Genomic DNA, 25,170 nt, shown 5'->3' with positions numbered 1-25,170 from the left:
ATGCTCAGACGGGAGTCCCATGCTCTCCATACCACTGGAGTCCAGCTACCCTGGCTGAAGACAGCTGATAGCCAGAAACCGGTCCTAGGATGCTTGATTCCGGTCCAGGAAAGACCTGGCTTGGCAGTTCGGGCTGGACTGTTCCCATGAGGCACAGGGTCAAGGCTGATTTGCATATGGCCATGTCTGAACTGGGGTGGTGTGGAGTGCAAATAAACGATGGATTTGGGCCCAGATCTCTGTACTGGGGTGAATGTATGACATTGTTCTGCATTCTGTCTATCAACTGTTTTGCGTGTGCCTCAACAAGCCACACATTTGTTTTAACAGGCATACAACTGTCTTTATTGAGGTAATGCTAGGCTGCCAAGATCTCAACCATCTCTGAAAGAAGGCAGAATTAGTTCAACTGACACCATTCAATTTCCATGCATGGAGGTTGAGATTGCGAAGTCCCAGGTGCAGAATCCTCCAAGAGAAGCAGCCTGATCATACAGATGCTCATGAACAGGAACTCTGGATAAGATACTCTGCATGCCAAATTGGGGGCCACACAAGTCACGTATGTCCAGTCGATACTGATCTTTTTCAGAACTCTGAGCCGGAGAGGTATCGGCAGAAAGCCACAAGAGTCTAGAGGTTCACCCTAGACACAAGTCTCCTAGCAAGACCGGTCTTGGAAATTCCAACGCGCAAAACTGCTACCCTTGCACATTCTGGACAGTGGTGATCTGCTTGGCATCAATGGCTAAGCTTGTCCGCTCTGCCAATCCAAGATCTGACCAGGTGGTTCAACACCACAATGTTTTTGATGGTCCACAAGTTCCAGAGGCATAGTGCCTTCTGGCATAGGGTCCTCGACCTCCATTGTAAGACGTTGGCTCTATATAGTGCACTAAAATGAGATACACTGTGCAAAGAGTCCAGTGGATTCCAATAGGCATGCAGATGTAAAAGCAGATAATTAGTAGTAGTTAGACTTATATGGGTTGTGCTTAACATTTATTCTCACACAGAGGCAACAAATGGCATAAAAGAATAAATCTGAGACCAATTCAGAAAAATAAAATTGCATCTTTATACATATTTTTAGAAATCGGCGTTTGTTCACCTGTTAATAAATGCTTTGTAGGTCTGTTTTTAACCAAATGCAGTTCAAGACAAATGTTTACAGGTTTTAAACAGCAGTCAATACAGTCAGACAGAGACTCTTCAGAGCACTGGCTTTCACCACACGAGGCCAGAAACCTGTCTGGTAAAACCAGCCAGAGGCATCCCCTGCCACTAGTTTTTGGATAGGTTTCAGGGGACCTTCAAAAAGAGTCTCCTATAAGAAGTTATTAATAATCCCACACTGGCATTAGTGAGGATTTATTAAGACAATATGTTTGGTACCAAACAACTTGAAAATAAGTGAAGCCGTCATGCAGCTAGGGCACTCGTGTGGACTAGAATTCAGACCATGTACTCTTGATGGCTTCCTTGTCCACTTACATTGCAGAATGGACTGGACATTGTAGGGGACCATCTGCTCATGCCCACATAGGACATAGTGGAACTATCTCCTCCTGAAGATAAGGCCACACATAGGATACAGTACACCCTGCCTTAAGGCTGAAGAATGAAGTAGGACTGGCTTGCCTATACCATATGCAGTGCATGGGAGGCATGCCACACCGGGCTTTGTGCCATGTCGACTTGGACTTTCCTGCACCAAGACACGCAGCCTGCAGTGGTAGAGTACATAGCTTTGGTGAGGGGACTCTGGAGTGGCACAATCAGTTCTGCAGCTCCAGAGGCCCCGCTTCGGTAGCCATGTCCTAGGTATAATGGTACCATTTACTAGGTACTTATAGGAGTGACTGAAGTTGTACCAATCTTTGAACCGTTTTGGGGAAAGATCTGGCACTGGGAATCCGGTTAGCAAGGGCTCAGTGCACTTGCAGTTCAAAATACCATCAGGCAAAAAAAGTGGGGCTAACCATGGAAAAAGAGGCACTTTCCTACACCTATCCTGCCCAGCTTGTTGCAATACGTCAAGGTGGTTGTGTTGTCCAGTAGCAACACTACCAGCCCCCCTGAATCGATGGATGAAAGACTTTCAAAGCCAAGTACAAGGCCCTCGGTTTCAGAAGGTTGATATGGAGCTGGGACCCCACCCATGTGGTTGCCCCAACCCATAAATGATGGATTGTCACCACCGTCAGCTCTGAGTGAGGTAGGATGAGGGGTCTGCCGCTGACCCAGTCATGGTGTAGTAAACATCACTGCACATCTAAGCAACCTCCACTGGCTAACCGTCGAGAAGAGAGTGACCTTCAAACTGCTCACCCACGCCTACAAATCCCTCCACAACATCGACCCAAATACCTCAACGAAAGAGTCTCCTTCCACATACCCAATATGGCCTGTCAACTCAGTAAGAATCTGGGATCCTCAGCCCAACTGGGTGGCTGTGCTCCACTAAGGGCAGGCTAAATGGGTTTTGCAGGTGGGGCCACGGGGTGAGGGTAGCAGTAGACCAGCTGTTGCACTGTCCCCAACCACGGGGTTGGTGATTGCCAAGGTCTAGACTGCAAAACTGCTGGTCACCTGGCTGAAGTGGCTGGCAGTATGGGGGTCTAAAACACAAAAAGAACAGTGAGGTTAATGCAGCTGCAAGAGAAGATCAGCCCAGGGAGAGCACCATGGCCCTGCTGTGAAGTGCTCCAAAGCGGAATCTGCCTTTCCAAAAAAAGTGGGTCATGTCAAAAGGCATATCCTTAAGAGACAACTGGGAATCACCTGGGAGAGGCTGTAGCCTTACGGCTAGAGCAGTCGACCTCGAAGCTGGGGAACCGGGTTCAAGTCTCGCCAACGACGCTCCACATCCTGTGATTCTGGGCAAATCACTTAATCTCCCTGTGCCTAACAAAAAGGAATGTGTCCTTCTGTAACTAAACTGGTGCTCATGTAAATCGCTCCGATACCTGATCTCTCTGGTCTAGTTTGCGCTCTATAAAATTAGAAATAAAAGAAAAACTCAAAAAAGTGGGGAGGCATGGAGACTAATGGCGAACTAGTGCCATTGGCTGACCCAATGGAATCTATCATATCCAGGTCACAATGTATTGTAAATTTGGCATCGTGTATGGATTGGGTCAGAACAGGGCAAGGTGTAATGGGAAATCAGAGAACTTTAACAACCAAATCCCAAAGAGTGTGGGAATAGCAGCCCAGCAGGTAACTACACTAACTGACTGACCTGAGACCCATACTAGCGGAAGAAATACACTCTTTCCAGAGGTCTTCACTCTTGGACTCCCTATTCAGGACACTAGTCTGAAAAGTACTTACAGTTATCAGACTGACGGAAGTCTACACCACCATGCTTTTAGGAAGGGCACAGAACCAAAAAGGCTGGGTACACCAGGGATGGGTTGATGCGACTCACAATTATCGGATTGACTGGGGGCCCAGAGAAGAGTTTGGCACAGGCCCCTAAGAAGGTATCAGTGAATGAATCATTAAAAGGAAGTAGGGGCTCAGCAGTGGATTGCTCTGGCTGGTGTACCTTTGGTCAGGCTATTAGCTCTGACCTACAAGGCAGGGAGCTGGAGAACTTCAACCACTCTCCAGGTAACTACTGCAAAAGTAGCATTCTTCAGTGGAAGGATCAAGTAGTCCGCTAAGGACAAAATCAGGAGCGACAGCAGGACCACTGGCATCTTGGAGGTCATCGCACCAGCTTTCTTTGTTTTGGGGTTGGTCAATTTCATCTCTTGCATCATATTCCACATCGGAATACGTCCCAAATAAGGATCGCAATGTATGAGATGTTCTTTGATAAACATTAAGCAGGTCAGGTGGCAGTGCTGTAGAAACCAATCACAGCCTCGGTCGAGGTCAGATCAAGGCACAGTCAGAAAGCACAAGGGGCACTTAGTCTTCAGGCGTCTGAAGCACATGGATTAATCAGGACATCAGAGCACATGTGGACACATCACAGAAATGGTCACAAAAATAAAAATCACAGCAATTCGTCAGATGGTACTTTCTAGAGAGATTCAAGCAAAAACCCTATATCAGAGGATGATTTTGCTAAACATCCCATCGTCTGCGACTCATCTCAGCTCAGGCATCAGTAAAGATCTGTTTGGGATAGAGAGCACAGATGCAGTCATTCTGCTGAAACTAATCACCTGGTTTATTCATTTTAGCCTTAAAGTCAGACCAGTAAACACTGAAGCTGGATTTTAGTCAGGTGCTTGGCCTAGAAGAATGCAAACTAACAAAACTGACCCCTGCTCACAATTTGCCTAATAGTTACTGGCAGGTACAGACTGTCAGATGCCTCACTGGAGGTTGTTCATGCTGTGCTGCTTCGGACTGAAGGGACTTAAAGACAGGGAGGGTGTAGGATGGCAGCTCAGAGACAAACTTCAGAAATCTGCCATGTCACATGCTCCCTTCTATATTATAGCTTGAGAGCATGCACTCAAACAATCCCTCCATCACAAACCATTGATTCAATGCCACCGGCTCGGATTATTGTACACGTCCACATTACATCGAGTGAAGGGTGGTTCTTGCTGGCATTCCTTGATCAGACACATCTCCAGCCTTACACTAATCAGGTTATGAAACATCTGTGCAAGTTATTTTTCATTGAGCATTTAAGCTATATATTTAGAGGGGGCACTTGCCTGAAACTACAGTATGATCTAACCTATATTGTACAAATCTGCCGTTTACTCCTTTGATACATTTTGCTGGCTGTAGCCTGTGAGTTCAGCTGAATACCTTACTATTAACTCAGCTGTAACTGAAGTTTTACATTGCTACACCTTGCGCATTTTACCTTCGAATACATTTTCTTCTCAGATTCAAGTTGCACTGCGCAGAGAGCACTGGTAATATTCCATGCAGACACCATGCTTATGCTAATGCACAGAGTGGAGATCCCAGCTGTCCCACTAAAGATCGAACTATCCAGTACTATAGCCCTACTTAAAGATTGATAAACCGACTTGGAGAACTTTGCGGACTATTTTTAAATCCATTCCCAGATCACTTTGGTAAGCCCGTCATGGAATAAGGCGCATTGTTGGAGGTGGATAAATGCATCTGGAATTACTCTGGCATCACATATCAAGGCTGATGAGAAGAAGCTGACGGAACAGAGTCCACAAACAAGAACTGATGCATTGTACCTAAAAGCAATCGAGATGCCTAGAGGGACGGCTAAATCAGGCTCTCCCTCTTTGCAACTCCATATACTCAGGAAAATAACCGGTCACAAATAACTTTAAAAAAAAAAAATAAGAGTTAGCTGACTCGAGAGCTGAGAGTACATACTTTTTTAGAAAACAATGTTATGAAGCTCTTAGTGAAAGCAAGTCATTAAGGGCAGAATGCCAAGATATGGCCTCGTGGGGAAACAGTCCAGGATAAAATTAAAAATAAATTTCCCTCCAACCTCACCTGGGGTTTGATGTTTACTTTCTTGGCTGCATTCTCGTTCAACCATTTTACATCGATCTCACAGTCAAAGTGTCCAATATTGCAGACAATGGAATCATCTTTCATTTCTTCAAAGTGTCTGAAAATAGAAAATAAAGTGTGCAAGCTTAGATTCAACTACTCCGCTGTTTCATCTTCCCTTCAAAGGACCCACTGTAACCATCTAGGAAGAACATGCATATAATGCCTTCCGGTGTGTTTATTTCAATTTATCAAGGAAACAACGTTTTATTGGTTTTATTTTTTTAAGTTCGTGCTTTAAGCTTAGTTTGTTGGTACAATTTATAACCGAAGTACTCATTTATGAGTTTGTGTTTACCATACCTGTGCCCTGGTTTGAGCTGAATAAATGATCACACGTGCTTTGAAGCACATGAAACAAGTGAGATGTATTTCAAAACCGGACATATGGAAATGTTTCACTTTTACAGACCCACTGACCGCAATGAACTTGACAGGATGGGAAACCGCGTTTACAAAGCAGACAAAACCATGCAGCGCCATTACAACGCAGGCAATACAACGAACGAGTCTATACCATTAGACTTGCTTTGGAGAGTGCATTGTTGGATTTTAAATTCAACACCTTCTTTAGTGTTGAACAGACTGGAGTAGGAATAGTAAAATATATTATTCCAGAGTCCCAACACTTCCCCAAGGCAAGTCGTTATGACAACTTGCGTTGTAATGGAACGTGTGGTAACAACGAGTTTGTTGTAATGCCGCATTGTAAAGGCATGCGTTGTAAAAGCATGCATGAATAAGTCATACATCCGGACAGGATACGGCTCTCAGAAGACAGACAAGGCATAGGTAGCTGAAATGTGCCTGGAGCATCACATTTTTGGAAAAAGGGCAGTAAGGTCCGGCATAGACTCCAAAGTGAGTAGTGCTGTAGACTTATCGTGGCAAATAGAATTGTATTTTAGCAATCAAAGGTAAGGTGGAGCAGAGAGCAAGGTCACCCATGAAAACCAGAAAGGAGCAGCAAAAGAGATGCAAATGTTCCAATCTGGACGTCAGCAGAAGGGGACAGGACATATGGAGGCTTTTTTTGAACGACTGAGCTGAGTAAATTCAAGCAGCATTATATTTAGGAATATACCAACGTTAACTACAAAAAAGAAGCTCCCAAAAAATGTGCCCCCAGGGCTTGTGGAAAAAGTTAACAGGTGACCACAATACATGATCAGTGGAGGGGGACTGGGGAAGGGCAACTAAATTAATAAGATCAGAGGGAACTAGATATGGGCAACCATGAACGTTTGTTCCTCAAAGGAAATAAACAATAACTGCTTCAGCATATGCTGCTATTCAACATGTGAATGGAATCAGCAAGCACTGTCAACATGCATTCTACTCCGATTTGGGGACATGCTGGAGGGAATACATTTTTAAGCAATGTGCGAATAAATAAACCATGTCAAATTCAATATCATTTAACAGACATACAGCAGGGAATTGATGGAAAGAAAGTATTACAAAATGGAAACTATTTGTGTACAGCTAGCACCACAGCAGCCGAGCTCATTATTCAACGATGGCACCACTACATGCATAGTAAAGACGTTCTCCTCAATTACAGCTACATGTCCGAGTTTTCTATTCTAACACAGCGCCAAGACGCCTCGGCATTCGTGCGCTTTATAAGTACAATCAGTCCGTCAATGGGATCAGTGAATGAAACACTACAAAGGGACACAAACTAATAGGAAGGCTTACTGGGACGCGAACTGAAGATTCTGAAGAGCGATGTGCAATTCAAGCCCACTCTGATCCCAGTTGTGACAGAAAGGAACACAGACATTAGACAGAGGGGGAGAAAGGTGCAGACTGACAAGTGGCTTTCCAACTGCTGTACTATGAGAAATATCCATACCTGCCATCTATAATGCCAGAGCACCCTGTGGTGGTAACAAAGATGTTTCCCTCTTTGCAAGCTTCGTCCATGGTTGTAACTTCGTAACCTGAAAGAAAAACGTATTTAAGTTCAAGCAGAGAGAAAACCTCCTCACGACGATATGCAAATGTAATGAACGACTGACCCGTAAGTCCACTTCAGAGATAAAGGCAATAAAAAAAATTAACTAGGACTCGTGAGTCAGCCTCAGTGAATCGCAAGTTAAGACAGCAGAAAGTGTGCTCCCCAATCACTGAAAACAAGAAAACTTCCACTGTACTGAGCGATTAGGCCACTCAAAGTGGTTGTTTTCTAGGATTTGAGGACTAATCTATTCAACCTCTCACTTGAGGGTTTTTTCAGCCACTCATGCGCCCAGCAGTGTGTCACACCACAAAAACGGCCCATTCACATCCAGCCAACTCAAATATTGAATGTTTAACTGCGGACATTGGTCACAAGCTCCTTTCAGGGCCTCCAAACGCCCAGTAATGAAAGCAGATAGTCACGGTCACTTGAAGAAAGGAGAGCAGTAAAGGAGAAAGAGAAAAGACAGAATTTAACAGCAACTTGCTATTTTGCAGCTCAATCTTACTTTTATTTGAAAGAGAAATAAAGCCCACCAAAACCCAAGGCTATGTCATCCTTCCTCACCTTCCATCGCAGCTTGGAGGGCATTTATGGGATCGATTTCAGTGATGATCACTCTGGCACCGAAGGCTCGCAGGGCCTGGGCGCATCCCTTTCCAACATCTCCATAGCCAGCTACCACCGCTACCTTGCCTGCGATCATGACATCAGTCGCACGCTTAATGCCATCGATGAGGGACTCTCGGCAACCATAAAGGTTGTCAAATTTACTCTGGAACCAGAAAAAAGGAGGAGGACATTTTTATCAAAAGATCAACAGAAAATGATCCAAGTTGGGCTCAGAAATGTGTACAATCAAAATGGAAATATCGTAGTCGGTTAATGTTGCTTAATACCAAGGGCCATAACCCACCTAGAACGAACCCACCACAACAGGTACACAAGCTCACTGGATAGCGACTTGAATACAACACACTACTGGATATCTGATAAAGTGGTCACTAAATGAGCATCCTAAGAAATGCTGGAGAACATGCACAATGCAGTCGTTTGTATTGAGCTTCATCTGGAATCTTTGCACAGACATTTGCAACGTACATTAGAGTATACTTGTGCACTGAGGAAAGCGAGGAACGCATGAGGTACAAGTGCTCAACAGGCAACACCCTGTTAAATTTTCAAAGCCTCGGAGAGCTAGGCAACATGAAGGGATTGCCGAGTTAGGAATGGTAGTTTAAAATAGACTGTCTTGGTGAAGCCCAAATGGGCGTCAAGCGTTACAAAAATTGAAGCACAAAGAAAAAAAGGCTGAAATACCAAAATCAAGGAGAGAGCAAAACAAGATGAAATTTCCCGCTCTACCAGATTGATTTGAACCTTTAAGCAATTTAAACAAGCACTGAAAAACAGTCAATAAATATTTAATGATTTATAACGTTGTCCCTTATTTTTCACCTGAAAAACAACACACAAGTGCACATAGTAAATGAACAGCAGCTGCCGTGAGGCAGTCAGACACTACTCTAGCACTGGTGTTCACTACAACATTCACAGCAATACAACATCTACTTCACCACGGAAGGCAAAAAGTCTGTGGTTGGGGCAGGGGCGGCCTTAGGCATGTGCAAGCTGTGCACCTGCACAGGGCCACCAAACCCCAGGGGCCACCACACCAATATATATCCTTAATATAATAATCCTCTGAGGATGGATACATATTTGCGTGGTGGCCCCTGGCAGGGATTTGGTGGCCTCCGGCTCTGTTCCACTTCCAAACACCCTGAACCCCACCCTCATCACTGGCCTCCGTGCTCTGTCCCGCCCGGCCCCCTCTTCCAGGGCCCCCTACCTACGCTCCCTGCCCAGGGCCTCCATGAGCCTAGAGCAACCCCTGGTTGGGGCAGAGGAACTTCGAGGAAACGAAGGGTAGAATAACCTCTGAGGTACTGCACTGGGAGGTTGGAGTGGAACTGTTTTGAGGGCGAAATATCGTAATGTAAATTCGAAAGTAAATTCGCAAGATGACCACACACACCTTGGTGACGGAATCGTTTACGTTGATGGCAGGCACCTTCAGAGCACCGCTGGTGTTCATCTTGTACAGGTTGTGCACTCCTGTAGTTGTTTCTTCGGAAATTCCCTTGATTCCTGATGAAGAGGAGAAAACAGTCAGTAGGTACCATTTCTAACATGATTTCAATAGCTGGGGCCCTGCTACTCAGGAGAGCAAAGTTGTTTGCTATACAGTGCTTGCTATCAATTCCTATATCACCGGATTGAGAACAAGCATTTACAATGCAATAGGTCTCGCACTGACCTTATTTTGAGCTCTTGACATTGTAAATGACATTATGATTAACAAAAAAAATGCATTGTAATTTAAAATGGCAATAGCTGATGAGAGAAAAAAGCAGTGGATGAAACAAAAAGGAAATAAAGAAGGGAATGAACAAAAGGAACAGAATAAGAGAAAAAAGAAAAAGATAATGAAGTTAAGAGGGAGGTGGAAGGGGAAAGAAAATGGAGAGAAAGAGGAAAAAAGTAAAAGACTAATTATAGGAGACAAAGAATAGGTAAGTGGCAAGGTAAATAATGAGAACTGTATGAATTATAAGATAGAAAGAAGCATTATGGCTAAAAGAAGGGAATACAAGAATCAAGGGAGCGAAAAGGAAATGATCGAAACAGAGAACAGACAGAGGAATAACAGTTCATCGTGGTTGCATTTCTTCAAGGTGTGGTCATCCTGCCACTCAGAGGTAACACACAGGTATTGCTCTTTCACTGAGAAATTCGGCTCTCAGCCTCATTTGCCTAATTCTCCATATTATGGTTTGAGCGTTCAATTAAGAATGTGCATATGATACGCATGTGTATGTATGTGAAAATGCTGTGCATATGTTGTGTCTGTTGCATTCCACTTTTGATACTGGTCGCTTTCTTTTGGTCAATAAATGGACGACAACGTGTACTATTAATAAACACCCAGGTCACTCGTTCTGTATTGAAATTTGACAAATCACTCTTTCATGCCTTAGGATTCCTATGCCAGGGTACTGTAGATTGTCGTCTTGTCTAGCTCTGCCTACAGTACCCAAAAAAAAGAAAGTTAAGACACTGCAGAGTCAAATCTTCCTTTACTGATATGGACATGTTTTTCATTGAGAAAGTAGTTAACTGTATGAGAGTGCTCTAATGTAGACCCCCAAATTATTTGCTGTTTCTGCAATTTTCTTTGATCATGTCTTGTATTTTCGCTTCAGCCCATCAGTGCTTCTGTTAAACGGACCACTCTTTAACCCACGGGCAAACCACACTGGTAGTATGAGGGATGTACTTACACAAGTCATGCCTCCTATGCATATCACTTATTCAGATTGAGCACCGAAATGGTTAGTGCGCATGAGTAAAATACCATGCAGCACTTGTTACCAATTCTAAAGATGGCTTGGAAAGAGGTGTACAGTTCTGTCTTCTTTGTTCTGCCATTGTGAATGACATTCTGGCACAGCCATTTTAATTTTACCAGCCAGGAAACACACACAGATCCTTGGCTCAAATTGACTGAATTGGACCGTCCAAAGAAAGGAGCTTACTGTTTACCAGATGCGTTTTTCTCACCATTGATGTAAAACATATGACCTAATGACAGGAAAACGTAATAATTGAACCACGTGGGTGGAGACTGCTCTATCATTGTGCCTGCGTTGGCCACCCTCAACATTGACCTTTCCTTGCCCCGCTTATCGCTCTGCTGTACTTCTACAGCCCTGGGCAAAATCAGCCAATACCACAGTACCAGCATAAGAAGCCACGCTTACAAGAAAACAAGTTACTTACCTGTAACTTTGGTTCCCCAGTATTGGTAACTTTCATAGGTTACCATGCTTTGTATCATTCCCCGTCGTCAGAATGGGAGCCTCGGTAAATAAAAAACATATCAACCATAGGTACAAAAGAGAAAATCAGGCCTAGGCCTCATCTCATTTTGTAGCATATCAACCTCTGGGTAAAAGAGCCCAAACTTTCTGCAACAACCAATCAGAACAGCCCTATCCCATAGAACCTTCTTGAGAGCCTCAGATTTTCGTAGCCGTTGTGCAAACAGCCACTATCCTTGTAAAAACGCTGAGCTTTCCCAGGAGAGGAAGGTGGGCGCATGGGAATCTATTAAAGTTATCAATACTGGGGAACCAAAGTTACAGGTAAGTAACTTGTTTTCTTACCCCAGTATTGGAACTTTCATAGACTCCCATGCTTTGTATCAGGGTAGCTAGCAGTAAGCCATAAAAGCACATTTTGTTACATGAATCTCATGACATGACAATAGAGTTATGCTCCTAGAAAACAAATCATAAAATGTTACCATAAAAACCAAAAAAAGAACATAATAGCGGTTACAAAATGTGATATACAGGAAGGAGGATTGTAGGGAAAGCTCACCTCTTATTGAAAAAGATTCCTGAGGACTGCTTGACCAACAGCAGCGTCATCCTTCACTGTAGACTCTAGGCAGTAGTGTGATGAAGGTATGCGTACTGCTCCACGGTGCTGCCCTGCAGATGCCCTTTATAGGGACTCCCGAAAATAGAGCCACCGAAGATGCTACTGATCTTGTTGAATGGGCTCGGACTTTCCTTTCAAGTGGTTTGCCTGCTCCTTGGTGGCAGAACTGAATAGCACTGGAGATCCAGCGGGAAATGCTGGCCTTGGTTAGCGGAAAGTCCTTCCGCGGGGCACTGTAAGACACAAACAGTTGTGAGGATTTCCTAAAAGATGTAGTGCGCTCTAAATAGAACTTTAAACACCGTTGAACGTCCAAAGAATGCAAGGATCTTTCTTCTGGAGAAGTAGGTCGCGGAAAGAATGACTTTAAAATTAATGGTTTATTCAGACTGCACCTTTGGGATGAACCTTGGATTTGTTTGAAGGATTATGACATCCCGCTTGAACTGAAGGAAAGGTTCCACTATAGACAGCGCCTAAAGCGCACTAACCCTCCTGGCAGAGGTCAATGCAAACAGAAGAGCTAGTTTCCCAGATAGGAATTTAAGGTCCGTTTTGTGGATGGGTTCAAACAGAGCTTTCATTAGCTGAGCTAACACCAAATTAAGCTGCCAAATAGGCGGCGGAGGACAAACTGGTGGATACATCCGAAACAGGCCTTTTAAGAACTGCTTGACAATCCTAGCGGACCAAAGAGAAGGACCCGAAGATGTCCGCCTGAATCTTGAGATAGCCGCCAGATCAACGGTCAAAGAAGAATGAGCCAATCCAGATTTTGCCAGGAACAGGAAGTATGGTAACACCTGATGTGGAGCTGAAGTATAAGGGTGAAGATGTTGTGTCCGACACCATATGCAGAATCTTTTACATTTTGCTTTATACGTCTTGTTCGTACTTGGAGCTCGAGCCAAGACGTCCCTACACTCCTTGGGGAGGTTCAAATCTCGGAACTCCCTGTATTCAGGAGCCACGCTGCTAAGTGAAGCGAGCTCGGGTCCGGATGGAGTACTCTACGCTGAGACCTCGACAACAGGGAAGGAATCTGCCGCAGGCGAATGGGATGATCCTGAGAGAGCAAGAGGAGCTCCGTGTACCAAAACGGCCGGGGCCACGCTGGTGCAATCAAGATCATTCTGCACGGTTCCGCCTTGATCTTCCGGATTAACCTCTGGATTAAAGGTATCGGAGGAAAAGCGTAAGAATGCGCCGTACCAGGCAATCGAAAGCGCGTTCCCCAAGGACCCCGGATGGTGATCCCTGCTTGCTTAGAACCGGCATTTGGTGTTCTCCGGAATCGCAAACAGGTCTATGCTCGGGGTCCCCCAGATTGAAAACACCTCTTCCAGAATGGTTTGGTCTAACTCCCATTCGTGGTTGATCGATTTCTGATGACTTAGCGCATCCGCTCTTACATTGAGCGAACCTGCAAGGCGTTCTGCAGTCAGAGCAATCTTGTGAAGAATCGCCCAATCCCAAATTAGTTGAGCTTCTTTGGATAGAGTCTGAGATCTTGTTCCCCCCTGCTTGTTGATATAGTGCATGGCCGTAGTGTTGTCCGTCCGGACCAGCACTGAATGATTCCGAATCCGTGGCAGAAAAGCCTGCAAGGCTAATCGGATGGCCTTGAGCTCAAACAGGTACATGTGGCACTGGCGCTGACCTGGATCCCAATGCCCACTGACTTGGAGGTCCTGGAGCACCGCTCCCCAGCCTTCCAATGAGGCATCCGTGGTGAGAACCATGGGGGTCGGAGGAAGCATGAAAGTCAAACCCTCGCGATGTTGCTTCTTACTAACCACCATTTGCATGCCTCTTATCTCTGGCGTCACAGTAAGCTTGTCGTCGAAAGAGCCCTCTGCTTGGTACCATTGTTCGTCGAGCTGTTCTTGCAGAGGCCGAAGCCTGCAATGTAGAATTAATGGTATGCAGGATGAAATCGATCCGAGCAGGGACTTGTAGATCCGAACTGTAATGGATTTCTTTTTTAGCAAGTGGCGAGCCGAACGCATCAATTTGTTTTGACGTTCATCTGTTGGATACGCCTTGTAGAGTGTTGTGTCCAAAATTGCCCCTAGAAACCTTGTGGACCCCGACGGTTAAAGAACTGACTTGTTCTTGTTGAGCTGAAGGCCCAGGTGATTGAACAATTGAATGTTTGTTGCAATGGCCTTGGAAGTTTCCTGGAAAGATGGAGCTTTGACTAGCCAGTCGTCCAGGTAGGGAAAACCTCCAGAGATTGCTTCCTGAGGAAAGCTGCTACTGGAGCCAATACCTTCGTGAATATCCTCTGAGCAGACCGGAGACCAAAAAGAAGTACTTTGAATTGGAAATGGCTCTTGCCTACTGTGAATCGCAAGTATTGCCTGTGAGCTGGGTGGATCGGCACGTGGAAATAAGCATCCTCTAAATCCAGAGTCGCCATATAGTCCCCTGCATCTAGCAGGCGAAGAATATCCTGGAGAGTGACCATCCTGAAAGATAGTTTGATGAGATAAGTGTTGAGCTCTCGTAGATCTAATATGGGGCGCCATGTTTCGGTCGTCTTGCGAACCAGGAAGAACCTGGAATAAAACCCTCTCCCTCTCTGCAAGAGGTGTACAGGCTCTATCGCCCCCTTGATAAAAAGCTGGTGGGCTTCGAGACGTAGCAATTTTCAGATGTTTCGTTTGACTGGCGCCTGGAGCTCTGGTTGGAGGTAGATTTTGAAACTCCAAAGTATGGCCACACTGTACAATATAGACCCACTGGTCCGATGTTCTAATTCTCCAGCTGTCTAGACAATATGAAATTATGCCCCCCACTGTTATCGGTGGGGCAGGAACAGTAGTAAGAGCCGCGAGGCTGCTATTTCCTCTTGGAATTGTCTCTTCCTTGACAAGTGTGACGTCCTCTCTGCGGTTGACGAGAGAATGACGCCGACTGGCCCTGGCATTGATTTGAATACTGTTGTTGGTATGATTGGGAGGATTGCGATGAATATCTCTGCTGGCTGCCACCTCTATAAGAGGAAAAATCTCTGCCCCCTCGCACCTCTAAAGGGCACCTTACGATAATTCAACAATCCTAAGGATTTTGCAGTGTCCGTATCCTTAATGCTTTGAAGGGCGTCATCCACATGCTTTCCGAAAAGCATTTCCCCATCGAATGGCAAGTCCAAGATCTTGTTCTGGACTTCCTGGCAAAACCAGGTTGCCCGCAACCAGCCCTGACGTCGTAGCACAGCTGATCCAGCCAGAGTACGAAAAGCCGTAGACGCTATGTCCATAGCACAATCTATCACCTCTGACGAGGACCTTTCTCCTTCCATCTTCACCTTCCTGGCTTCCTCCTTTGTGGAGTTCGGAAGCTGTTCCACAAACTGTGATAGATCGCACCACATCAGGCGATCATACCTGCCCAGGATGGCCAGAGCATTGGCAGCACGAACCAGGATGCTGCCCATAGAGGAGAATCTCTTCCCTACATTGTCCAAGCGCCTTCCGTCCTTGTCCGGAGGCGTAGTAAGAGGCGTAGAAGGATTTTTCGATTTGTTTTGTGCCGCTTGAGATATGACAGAATCCGGTTTAGGTTGTCCGAGAAGACATGCTGGACTGCCTGCCGGCGCCTTATATTTCTTCTCCAGCCGGGGAAGAACAGGAATGACTGTCGCTGGATTTTGCATTATTTTTACCCCCTCGGACCATACATGTTCTATTATAGGTATAGAACGGACTGACCTCTTGTAGGGTTCTTTAAAGTCATAGAGGAAGCAGTCTGTCTGCACCGTCGTGATCGGCAGACCAAATCTTTTAGATGCCCTCCATGAGGTTATGGAAACCCCCCAATGTCAGCAGGTGGCGAGGTAGCCGAATCCTGTCCTACCACATCCGGATCTTGAGGACCACCATCATAATCCATATCTGGATCATGCGTAGGTTTTTCCTGATCATCATCAGAAGAAACATTATCCACATGTCTTGGGTTTCCTGTCTGGGTTCCGGTTCCACCATCCGTGGGGTCACCGTTGTCACAATGATTGCAGGAGCAAGAGGTCTAACAGGAGAAGGAGGCTGCTCCTGCTGTATTGTAGGTTGAGAAGGAAACCTATTTCTATAATCTTGCAACATCAACTGCAAATCCGATACTAGAGAGGATGGTATGGCCACCATGTCCTGTCCGAAGGTTTGAGGAGGTCTACCTTGCTGGACATATTGGTGTTCATAATATTCTTCAGTGTCTGTATCCTGACACTTCACATTTAAGTCAGAGGGACTGTAGGCATCCCCATAAGGATTATCATCCTCCTAGTCATCAGACTCCTCATCTAACAGCATAGTAGGAGGCAAAGGTGCAACTCGCCTAGGAGAAGTCACCTCCGGCGTTATTTGATGCTTTTTCAAGGAAATGTGGATTTTTTGAATCGTCGGCGACCTCGTCGACGGAGTAGTCGTCGACGGAGTAGTCGTCGACGGAATCGTCGTCGGCGGAATAGTCGCCGGTGGAATCGTCGCCGGTGGAATCGTCGACTGTGGATTGATAGTCGACAAACTCACCGTCATCAACATTGCAGCAGATGCCGTCGACGTAGTCGTCCCAGTCGTCGAAGCAGCCGTCGACACCACTCTCGTCATTATCATCGTCGACGTCAAGATGACATCGTCGACAAGCAGGAAGTCACCTTAAACGTCAGCAAAGTCATCATCGTCGACGCAGCCACCGTCGACGGTCCCGTCGACGGAGCCACCTGAGAAAACAGGCTTTTCTGAGAAGAAGTCGTCGACGTACCTGCTGATTTAGTCGTCGACGGACGCTGCTTTTTGTCAGGCTTTCCATCCTGAGAGACAACAGCCAGTGTCTTGCTCTCCTTCGCCTTTTGGGATGGTTGAGAAGGAACAGAAGTATCCTTTTTCACCTTCTTGGCTGTGTCCACCTCAGCAGCCTGTCCCAGCCTCTCCTTTTCACCTCGGTGAGGAGATTTAATGGGACTAGCCCTCTCAGACCTATCAGAGATCTTATGATGGGCTTGGACAGGGGCCCCAGAAGAAGTAGAGGGAGGAGACCTACCCCTCTTTCTGGATTTTCTGGAGGATGTAGCCGATGAAGAGTCCTCCTCATCCGAAGACAGCACCTCCTTCCGTGACTTCATTTTCTGTAGCCAAGTCAATAAGCGGCCCTCCCTGTCTCAATGTTTTTGTAGAAAAAGTTCTACAGATCTTGCAATCAGTGGCCTTGTGGTCTGGATACAGGCAATAGATAAAGTCATCATGCTTGTCCTCCACAAAAGGTATCTTTTTGGCACAGGTAGCACAGGGCCTGTCAAAGCCGCCTTCTCCTTGTCAGACATTTTAGTTTGACAAATAAAATTGTAGAAGAATCAAGTAGTAAAGAAAGAAAACTGAGCAGAGCTCAGTGGAGACTCCCTAGCACAACATGTAGTAGAAAAATCTGAGGCTCTCAGGAAAGTTCTATAGGGTGAGGCTGTTCTGATTGGTTGTTGCAGAAAGTTTGGGCTCTTTTACACAAAGAGGTTGATATGCTACACAATGAGATGAGGTCTAGGCCTGATTTTCTCTTTTGTACCTATGGTTATGATATGTTTTTATTTACCGAGGCTCCCATTCCGACGACAGGGAATGATACAAAGCATGGGAATCTATGAAAGTTCCAATACTGGGGTAATGATCACGCCCACCATCGTGACATCAGTAAGACGGTCTGTGCCTCAAAGGCAAATCACTCCATACACCTGCCCGGCACATACGTAGCTGCCCCATCCCCCCCAAAACTCAAACTATTTTCTGTGGTGAGCATCTTTTCGGTATTTTCCTTTTGCTGCATCATTTTTAGAGGAACGACCCTTATTACCAGTCTCCCATGCCGTGCACAGTGCTTGAGGGGGGTCCATAGAGCTCGGGGCGCACCGCAGGTTCTGCTGGGACTATTGTTATGCCCCTGCGAAGGGGGGCTGTGTGACTTCAACCAGGGAGCGAAGGGAGCTGCGTGACTGAAACCAGAGTGTGAAGGGAGCTGTGTGACTGAAACCCGAGAGTGGTGAAAGTGGTGCCCCGCCAGGGGTGCATACATGTCTGCTAGAACACCCTCGAGAGAAATATAGCCCGCTCCCACAAGGTTAGTAGATTGGAGCTGTGCTTCCTTAGAGCTGCAGAAACTTTAAATATGACAATTTCAAAGTGGAATACTATGCTAAAACATGTTCCATTGATTTAGGGCTGAAAAGGAATGATTAAGAGTTAAATAAAGTGCCGCAATAATGAGGCTAAATTTCAAATTTTGTGCCGCTAAATTTGCAAATCTATGCAGCAATATGCAGGGGGGTCTGCAGACAATGACCAAGTGAGAAACTTTTCTGAACTGCCAGACTTTTTTTTACCTCCTACATAACCTACAAAGAGTTGGTCATCCACTGGGAAATCTTGTGCGGTCAAGGTTGAATGCCAAAGCTCTTTTTGGGGTGGAGTCAATTATCTTCCTTAGAGGGATGAGAGGGAGCGAAAAAGGTGGGCAGGGTGATTGATTGACCCAAATGGAATAGGGTAATTACTTTTTGTAAGAATGAAGCACGGGTGCAAAGCACCACCTTATAAATATAGGTCAAAACCTGCAATTCACTAACCCTCCAGGCTGTTATTGCCACTAGTAAGGCTGTCTTGATGGTAAGCAGGCAGAGGCGACAATTGTGTAACAGCTTGGAGAGCACATGAGAAATCTGAGGAACAAATGAAGGTTGCACTTTGGCATGACAAAGGGCGCAGTTGGAAACATTTGCAAGCCATTTTAAGAACCTATTTACAATAGAGGACTTAAATAAAGAAGGTTGGTCCTGCAGCCGCAAGAATGCAGACAGAGCACAAAGATAACCTTGATTGTACCCTAGGCACAGCACTGCTGTGCAAGGGTAAAAATGAAAAGAAGAACAGTAGATAGAGAAGCAGAAAAATGGTCGATAGACCTTTCTGTACATTATATTACACGTTTGCCAATGGCAGGCGTATCCAGTCTTAGTAGAGGGCCACCTGACTGCCAAAATAACATTACAAACTTCGGGGGTAAGGCTGTAAGCTATAAACTGTTGACGCTCAATCTCCACGCATGGAGGCGGAGAGTTGACCAGTTAGGGTGGAGGACTCTCCCCTGCTGCTGCGACAGAAGATCCTCCCGAACCGTCAGCCGAATCATAGGATAGATGCTCATTTGAAGCAGCTCTGGATAAAGGACTCTCTGCCCAGTCCGGAGTCACAAAAATGACTTGGGCCCGGTAAATTGTTTATCTTCAGAACTCTGGGAAGAACTGGTATGGGTGGAAAGGTACACAGAAGGCCTGAACTCTACTTGAGATTAAGTGTCGCAGAGTGATTGCCGCCTTGGAAACTCCAGCGTGCAAAATTGCCAACATTGTGCGTTCTCTTCAGAAACAAACATGCAACAAAGAGCTTTCCCCACTGCTGAAAAAGACCTTGCGCCATCTCAGACTGAAGACGCCATTCGTGATCCGCTAGGCATCGACTGCTGAGTTAGTCTTCTTGGGATTCAGAGAACCTGCCAGGTGTTGAACCACCAGGATTATGTCCTGTTCCAGCCAAGTCAAGAACGCAGGGCTTCTTGACAAAGGGTCCATGACCCCACTCCGCTTGTTGCAGTACCACATGGCGGTGTTGTCCGTGAACACCTGCACTAACTTCCCATTGACACAGGGAAGAAATGCTTTCAATGCTTGCAAGATCGCCCAAAGCTCCATCAAACTGATGTGGAGCCCCGACTCATTTGGAGATCAGTATCCCCGGATCTCCACTTCTCCCAGCTGGCCGCCCCATCTCAGGAGTGATACACCGGTCACTACTGTGAGATCTGGTTGGGGAAGGGAGAGGGGTCTGTCTCTGACCTAATCGCGGTTCTTCAACCACCACTACAGGTCTTTTGCAGTTATCACCAAGATCTGACCCATGTCCGAGACATTCCCCTGCTCCTGTCCCCACTGGAACTTAAGGTCCCACTTCAGAGCTCACATACGCCACCTGGCGTGATTATTCAACAGCATGCAAGAAGCCATGAGTCCCAGTAGCCTCTGAGTCAATCTCACCAAAATCCAAGATAAAAGAAGAAACATCAATATCACAGCCTGAGTATCCGGTATTTGCTGCTCGGGAGGCTAAACACAAAACTGCACTGTGTCCAAAACAGTACCAATGAGAGGGAGCATCTGAGAGGGAGGTGTGACTTTGGCATGCTTATATAGAAACCCAGCAAATGCAGGAGGTCCGCCGTAGTCTGGAGTTGGGAGGTGACAGCCTTGGGGGGGGAAGGTGCCTTCAACAGCTAGTCGTCGAGGTAGGGGAAGAGTGACACCCCCAACATGCGTAGATGAGCTGCAACCACCATCATCTTTGTGACCTCCCGAGGGGTGAAAGTAAGGCCTAAAGGTAGCACGATAAACAAAGTGGTTGTGGCCTACCTTGAACTGCAAGTAACGCCTGTGGCCCGGTAGGATGGGGAAGTGAAAATACAAATCTTGCAAGTCAAACGCTACTAACCAGTCTTCTTAGTCTAGGGCAAACAAGACGTGAGCCAACGTGAGCATCCTCAATTTCTCCTTTTCAAAGAAGAGATTGACGGTCTGAAGTCCCTAAATGGGCCGCAACCCTTTGTTCTTTTTTGTAATCAGAAAGTAGCGGGAGTAGCAATGACTGCCTTCTTCTGAAATCAGAACTCTTGCTATAGCTCCCTTGCCAGAGGGCTGTAACTTCCTCTTGGATGAAGGCTAGATGATACTCTGCCAAACGTTCTTGAATTGGCAGAATAGGAGAAGGAAAAGGAAGAGAGTACCAGCAATATGAACATTTAGTGATTGGCTTTAAATATAGAGTAGGCATTACATAAAATTATAATAGTGTATTGGACTGTGAGAGCAAATCATAGATTTGTATTTTCTTGCAGTTTTCAGGATATTAAACATTTAAATGACATTGGGCTGATCTGACTGCACCCACCATGCTGCTGGGTGATTCAAATAGAAGTGAGGGGCACCCACCATGCTGCTGGGTGATTCAAACAGAAGTGAGGGGCACCGGCGGAACCATTTGAGACTAAACTAGGCTGAGTGAGGCGGAAAGGTCCTACAGGACAGGTTTGAATTTATTGCAGGCTATGAGGCTCAGGACCGGACGCCGAGAAGTGCTTTGTACTGTGCAGATGCTCCTTTGCTGCTTTAAGTGCTCACAGTGTGTCTACTGCCTCAGTAATATATGTTTCTTGCTGTCAGATATTAGTCAGAGTCTGGCGTCCTAGTGAGTCTTCCCTTCTTGTGACTAGCCCAGCGCTCAATTTTAAATGTGCAATGGAACCCAGAGGAGAGCAGCGAGCAGAGCTCTGCAACAGGCGGCTCAGGCAGCAACGCTCTAAATTAATATATTTCAGATTCATGGATAAATAATGGGATCATTCTACAGACCTGAGAGTATGTGACAGAGCCATATGAGTCTCTCTGGCAAGCAGCTGCCGCCACAGTCTGGCTTCGGCATAATGCTGAGAGGCTTGGTTGCAGTCACCACTGTTGGCATTTACCGCAAACTGCCACCCACTCACGCGGTGGGCTTCCCGCATATTAAGTAGTCTACGTTGATTGGGCTACTCATGGGTTACCTTCTGGCAGTTTGAGACGCCTGGTGATTGGAGCCAGCGAGTGCAGCTGAGCCAGCCCCCAGAACCCACCTGGCAGAGACCATCATGACTGAAAACTTCTCAACAAATCAACAGGGGAGGCAGCAGGCAGTGTGCAGCAGTTTGAGTTGTCAGTCACTCTATGGTTCTGCCATTGGCACGTAGTCCATGTTGCAATGAATTGTTCAGTGCTAATTATAGCAGCGTCTGCCTTTAAAGCTTCAGGAGGCGCAATAAATGCATGACTTTGCATCTTAGTGCAGTGATGCAGACCACCTCTCTATAATGCATTAGTCTAACTCCTGATGCGTGGTACTTGGCAGTGCTGCAAGGTATGTTATTACTCAAAGGTTGTGCCCTTGGTTGCCTTCGCAGTGCCATTCTTGAAATAAGAATGCGTCACTCCGTTAATAATGCTGCTGCTGTATAGTACTTTCCTGCAAACCTGAATACAAAGACTATCCCTGGCATATTCGACACCCAGCTGCCCCAGCACGTCTTCTGACTTTTTACAGTAAACGTTGAATTTCAAAGTAAACACTTAATCCAAATAATAAATGTTCTTCAAAACAGGAATATCAAGATTTAAAGAAATGCCTGTATTACTGGGTTAGTTACGTCTAAAAGGTTGCCCAAGCTCTTCTGAAATGCAACTGGCAGACAGAGCCCTGCGGCCTTCCAGTTGTCCCAGTGAGTCGATCACCTGCCTGTGGCACAGAGGCCATCTTTTTCTTAACCTAAGAGCACATACACATCAGAACTCCAGTATGAAATGGTTCAAGACCCTCTCTTCTGGTGCCTCGACCTCTCCTGTGCCTGATGCCCACCCCGTGATTTGAGACAACTTTAGGGTGGAGGAAAGACGATCACACATCAAAATATCAATCGAGCTCATTTTAAGTTATTAGTGAATTCAAGCTGGACTTGCAGGTTAGAAAAAGATAGTTTTAGGACTGCAAAACTATTTTTGCCTTTAAAAAGTTGCTTTTGTCCGATGGGAGTGTAGAGAGCAATCACCACAAGAATGCCATACAAACCACAAACGTACCCATTTACGGACATCCACAAGTTTTTAGAGCCTTTACCACCCTAGAATCAATTGGAGATTTTACTCCTCAAGCTAAAGTGCTTATCTCTTTTCCAGGGCACTAAGGGGAAGGTGAACTCCCTAACTGGTTAGCAATGTAAGTGATGGGATTACTCAAGGGAGGGGCGCATTTCTACAAAAAAAAACACATTATGCACTTTTTATTCATTGTGCGAAATACACGTGTGTGTTTTGCCAACCCAAAATTAAACTGTAAAAAGTTTCAGAATTTAGCCCGGAAAGCTGCGTTTTCAACAGGTTCTGCATAACAAAGGAAAGTTCCAAGCAGGCAACAAATTGTAGCTCTGCACCCAAGCCAGGAGGTAAAGCAAAGTATGCCGATATTGCCTTTTTGAGAATCCGGCTCGTGCGAACAACCAGGTGATCATGTAGTTTCAAAGAACAGGGCTTTTCTGGAAAATGCGAGGTTGGGTAGAGGGCACCAACATGCAATATAAAAGCTCAGATGAGCATTTACAAAGTGTGCGTCTGCAATTTATTAAGGCGATTGAGGGCAATACATTCCTTATCAAGATAAATGAATTGTTAGGAAACAGTTTAAAGAAGCAGAATACATTCCAAGTATGAAGAGAGTTGAGGAGGAAAGCAAATAACTAAACAAGCACTATACTACCCTCCAGTGGTCATTGAGGTAGATAGCAATCAGTTTTTATTTTGCAGTTTTATATAGCGCGAACTCGACCCGAAGTTATTGGTACCTTCACATGAGCACCAGTTACATGAAACAAGGACACATGCATGTTGGGCCGACGCCGAGACTCGAACCTGGTTGCCCAGTTCGAAGCAGCGCTGGTTATCAAGCCACGCTAGGACAGGAGTCCATCACTAATAGCCAACTGACCGCACTAAAACCAGCCAAATAAAATACCCAAATACCCTAGGGACAGTTGCCCAAAAAAAAATACGGAATGAGGCGCCACACCGTAAACGCACGCAGACCCCAGTCCTGTTCTCCAGGCCTCGAGCAGCAGTGAGAACCCTGCAGGCCGCGGTTCCACTTTAGCAGCTCCACTTCTAAATGTGTTTACATCTAGTATTCAGAGTTGTGTGTATTTTCAATATTTTAACACATTGCAACAGCTCACTAATGGTACTGCAAATAATTTCTGTGACGCTCTCCCATTTCTCGAATGTGAGGTCCTATTTTGAACAAAAAGAAACTTTTATATGGATGTTGCATTAAACATACATTTCCCTGAAAAATGTCTCAGACTCTCATACACAATCCTCATTTAAAATAAATGAAAGGAAAACGGTAGTTAAAAAAATCTGTTTAGCTAGCTCGGTCAGGGGCTGCCCTGAAAGGCTGAAGCCCTGGGCCAGAGCCCACTTTGCCCATGCCTTAAAACGTCTCTGGGCATAGGCCTTCAGGCTTTACATGGGTTGAGCCCCTCAGGCTTTTCATGGGCCGTGCAGAGCTGGAGGCAGTGCAAGAAGCACAGCAGCGCGCTCGACCAATGCTCTAGTCTATCCCAAGAAAAAACGCATCCCTGCTACACATCAACAGGCTTTTGTGCGCACTCGATCCTCAATCAGAATGTACGAAATGCATTCGTCGTTTGCACTGCTTAGGTATCACTCCCAATCAAGGAGAACAGTTTTCACAGCACTTAAAACATTCGTTTGATTACAAAGGCATGAATTCAAAACATGGTGCATAAAATATCAAAGTTAACATAACCCATCACTAGTGTTGTGGTTTTGAAAGTGCGGAATGAGGAAATGTATGAAAGTAAAGTCTGGAAATTCCCTTTTATGCAAGGTAAACAGCATCCTGGCTAGCATTATCAAAAACATTCCTAATGCAATGCTTAAATGCCCCAGCAAACTTCTACGGGCCATCATAACGAGGAAAAAGCCGGACGCCACCTCTCCAAGCAATGCAAACCGCTAAAAAGAGTGCAAAATAAACTAGCCAAACAACTTAAGGCGCGTCCCTTTGACCACCAACTGAGTTTAAAAGGGATCAAGAAAGCATACTAAACGCAGCTAAGGGAATACAAGAATTGCAGCCACTGAGGCATTCTGGTTAAAAACTATATGTGCTGCCAAGCATCGCAACCCTAGAAACTTCTGGGAAATAATCAACACCTCAATACAGCAGCAAGACCTCTAAACAATTACAATATCTCAGAATCAACATGGGTCGCCCTCATCACTACCACCTTTTCAATTAATCAACAGCATCAAAGCCATGAACAAACCCTTTCCATATCCAATTACCCAGACTCAAGCTAAAACGAAACGGCACACTCCAGACACAAGTATGTAAAATTCTAATAAAGGGACGCAGAGATTGGGCTCCTGGCCCAAATGGCCTACCACTGGCGATCTTAAAGGAAGATAAAGAATTTTGGTCAAGCATATTGGTCCCGTTATTCTGCGAAGTTCAGTTAAGCAGAAAAATCTT

At 45.6% G+C, this 25,170-nt stretch overlaps 1 protein-coding gene across 1 annotated transcript in view; it reads right to left on the bottom strand.

The window, feature by feature from the left end:
* Positions 1-25,170, bottom strand: part of AHCY (adenosylhomocysteinase) — a 194,800-nt gene that overhangs the window by 79,866 nt on the left and 89,764 nt on the right. Inside the window, exons 5-8 of the mRNA XM_078652177.1 lie at positions 9,528-9,640; positions 8,057-8,264; positions 7,382-7,469; positions 5,464-5,581 (exon numbers count right to left, since the gene is read on the bottom strand). Of these exons, the coding sequence (XP_078508303.1) occupies positions 5,464-5,581; positions 7,382-7,469; positions 8,057-8,264; positions 9,528-9,640 (527 nt within the window). The remainder of the gene's footprint in view (positions 1-5,463; positions 5,582-7,381; positions 7,470-8,056; positions 8,265-9,527; positions 9,641-25,170) is intronic.

Source organism: Lissotriton helveticus, chromosome 7 (genome assembly GCF_964261635.1).
Source record: "Lissotriton helveticus chromosome 7, aLisHel1.1, whole genome shotgun sequence".
Classification (NCBI taxonomy): Eukaryota; Metazoa; Chordata; class Amphibia; order Caudata; family Salamandridae; genus Lissotriton; species Lissotriton helveticus.
This window is presented reverse-complemented; position numbering and strand designations above follow the sequence as displayed.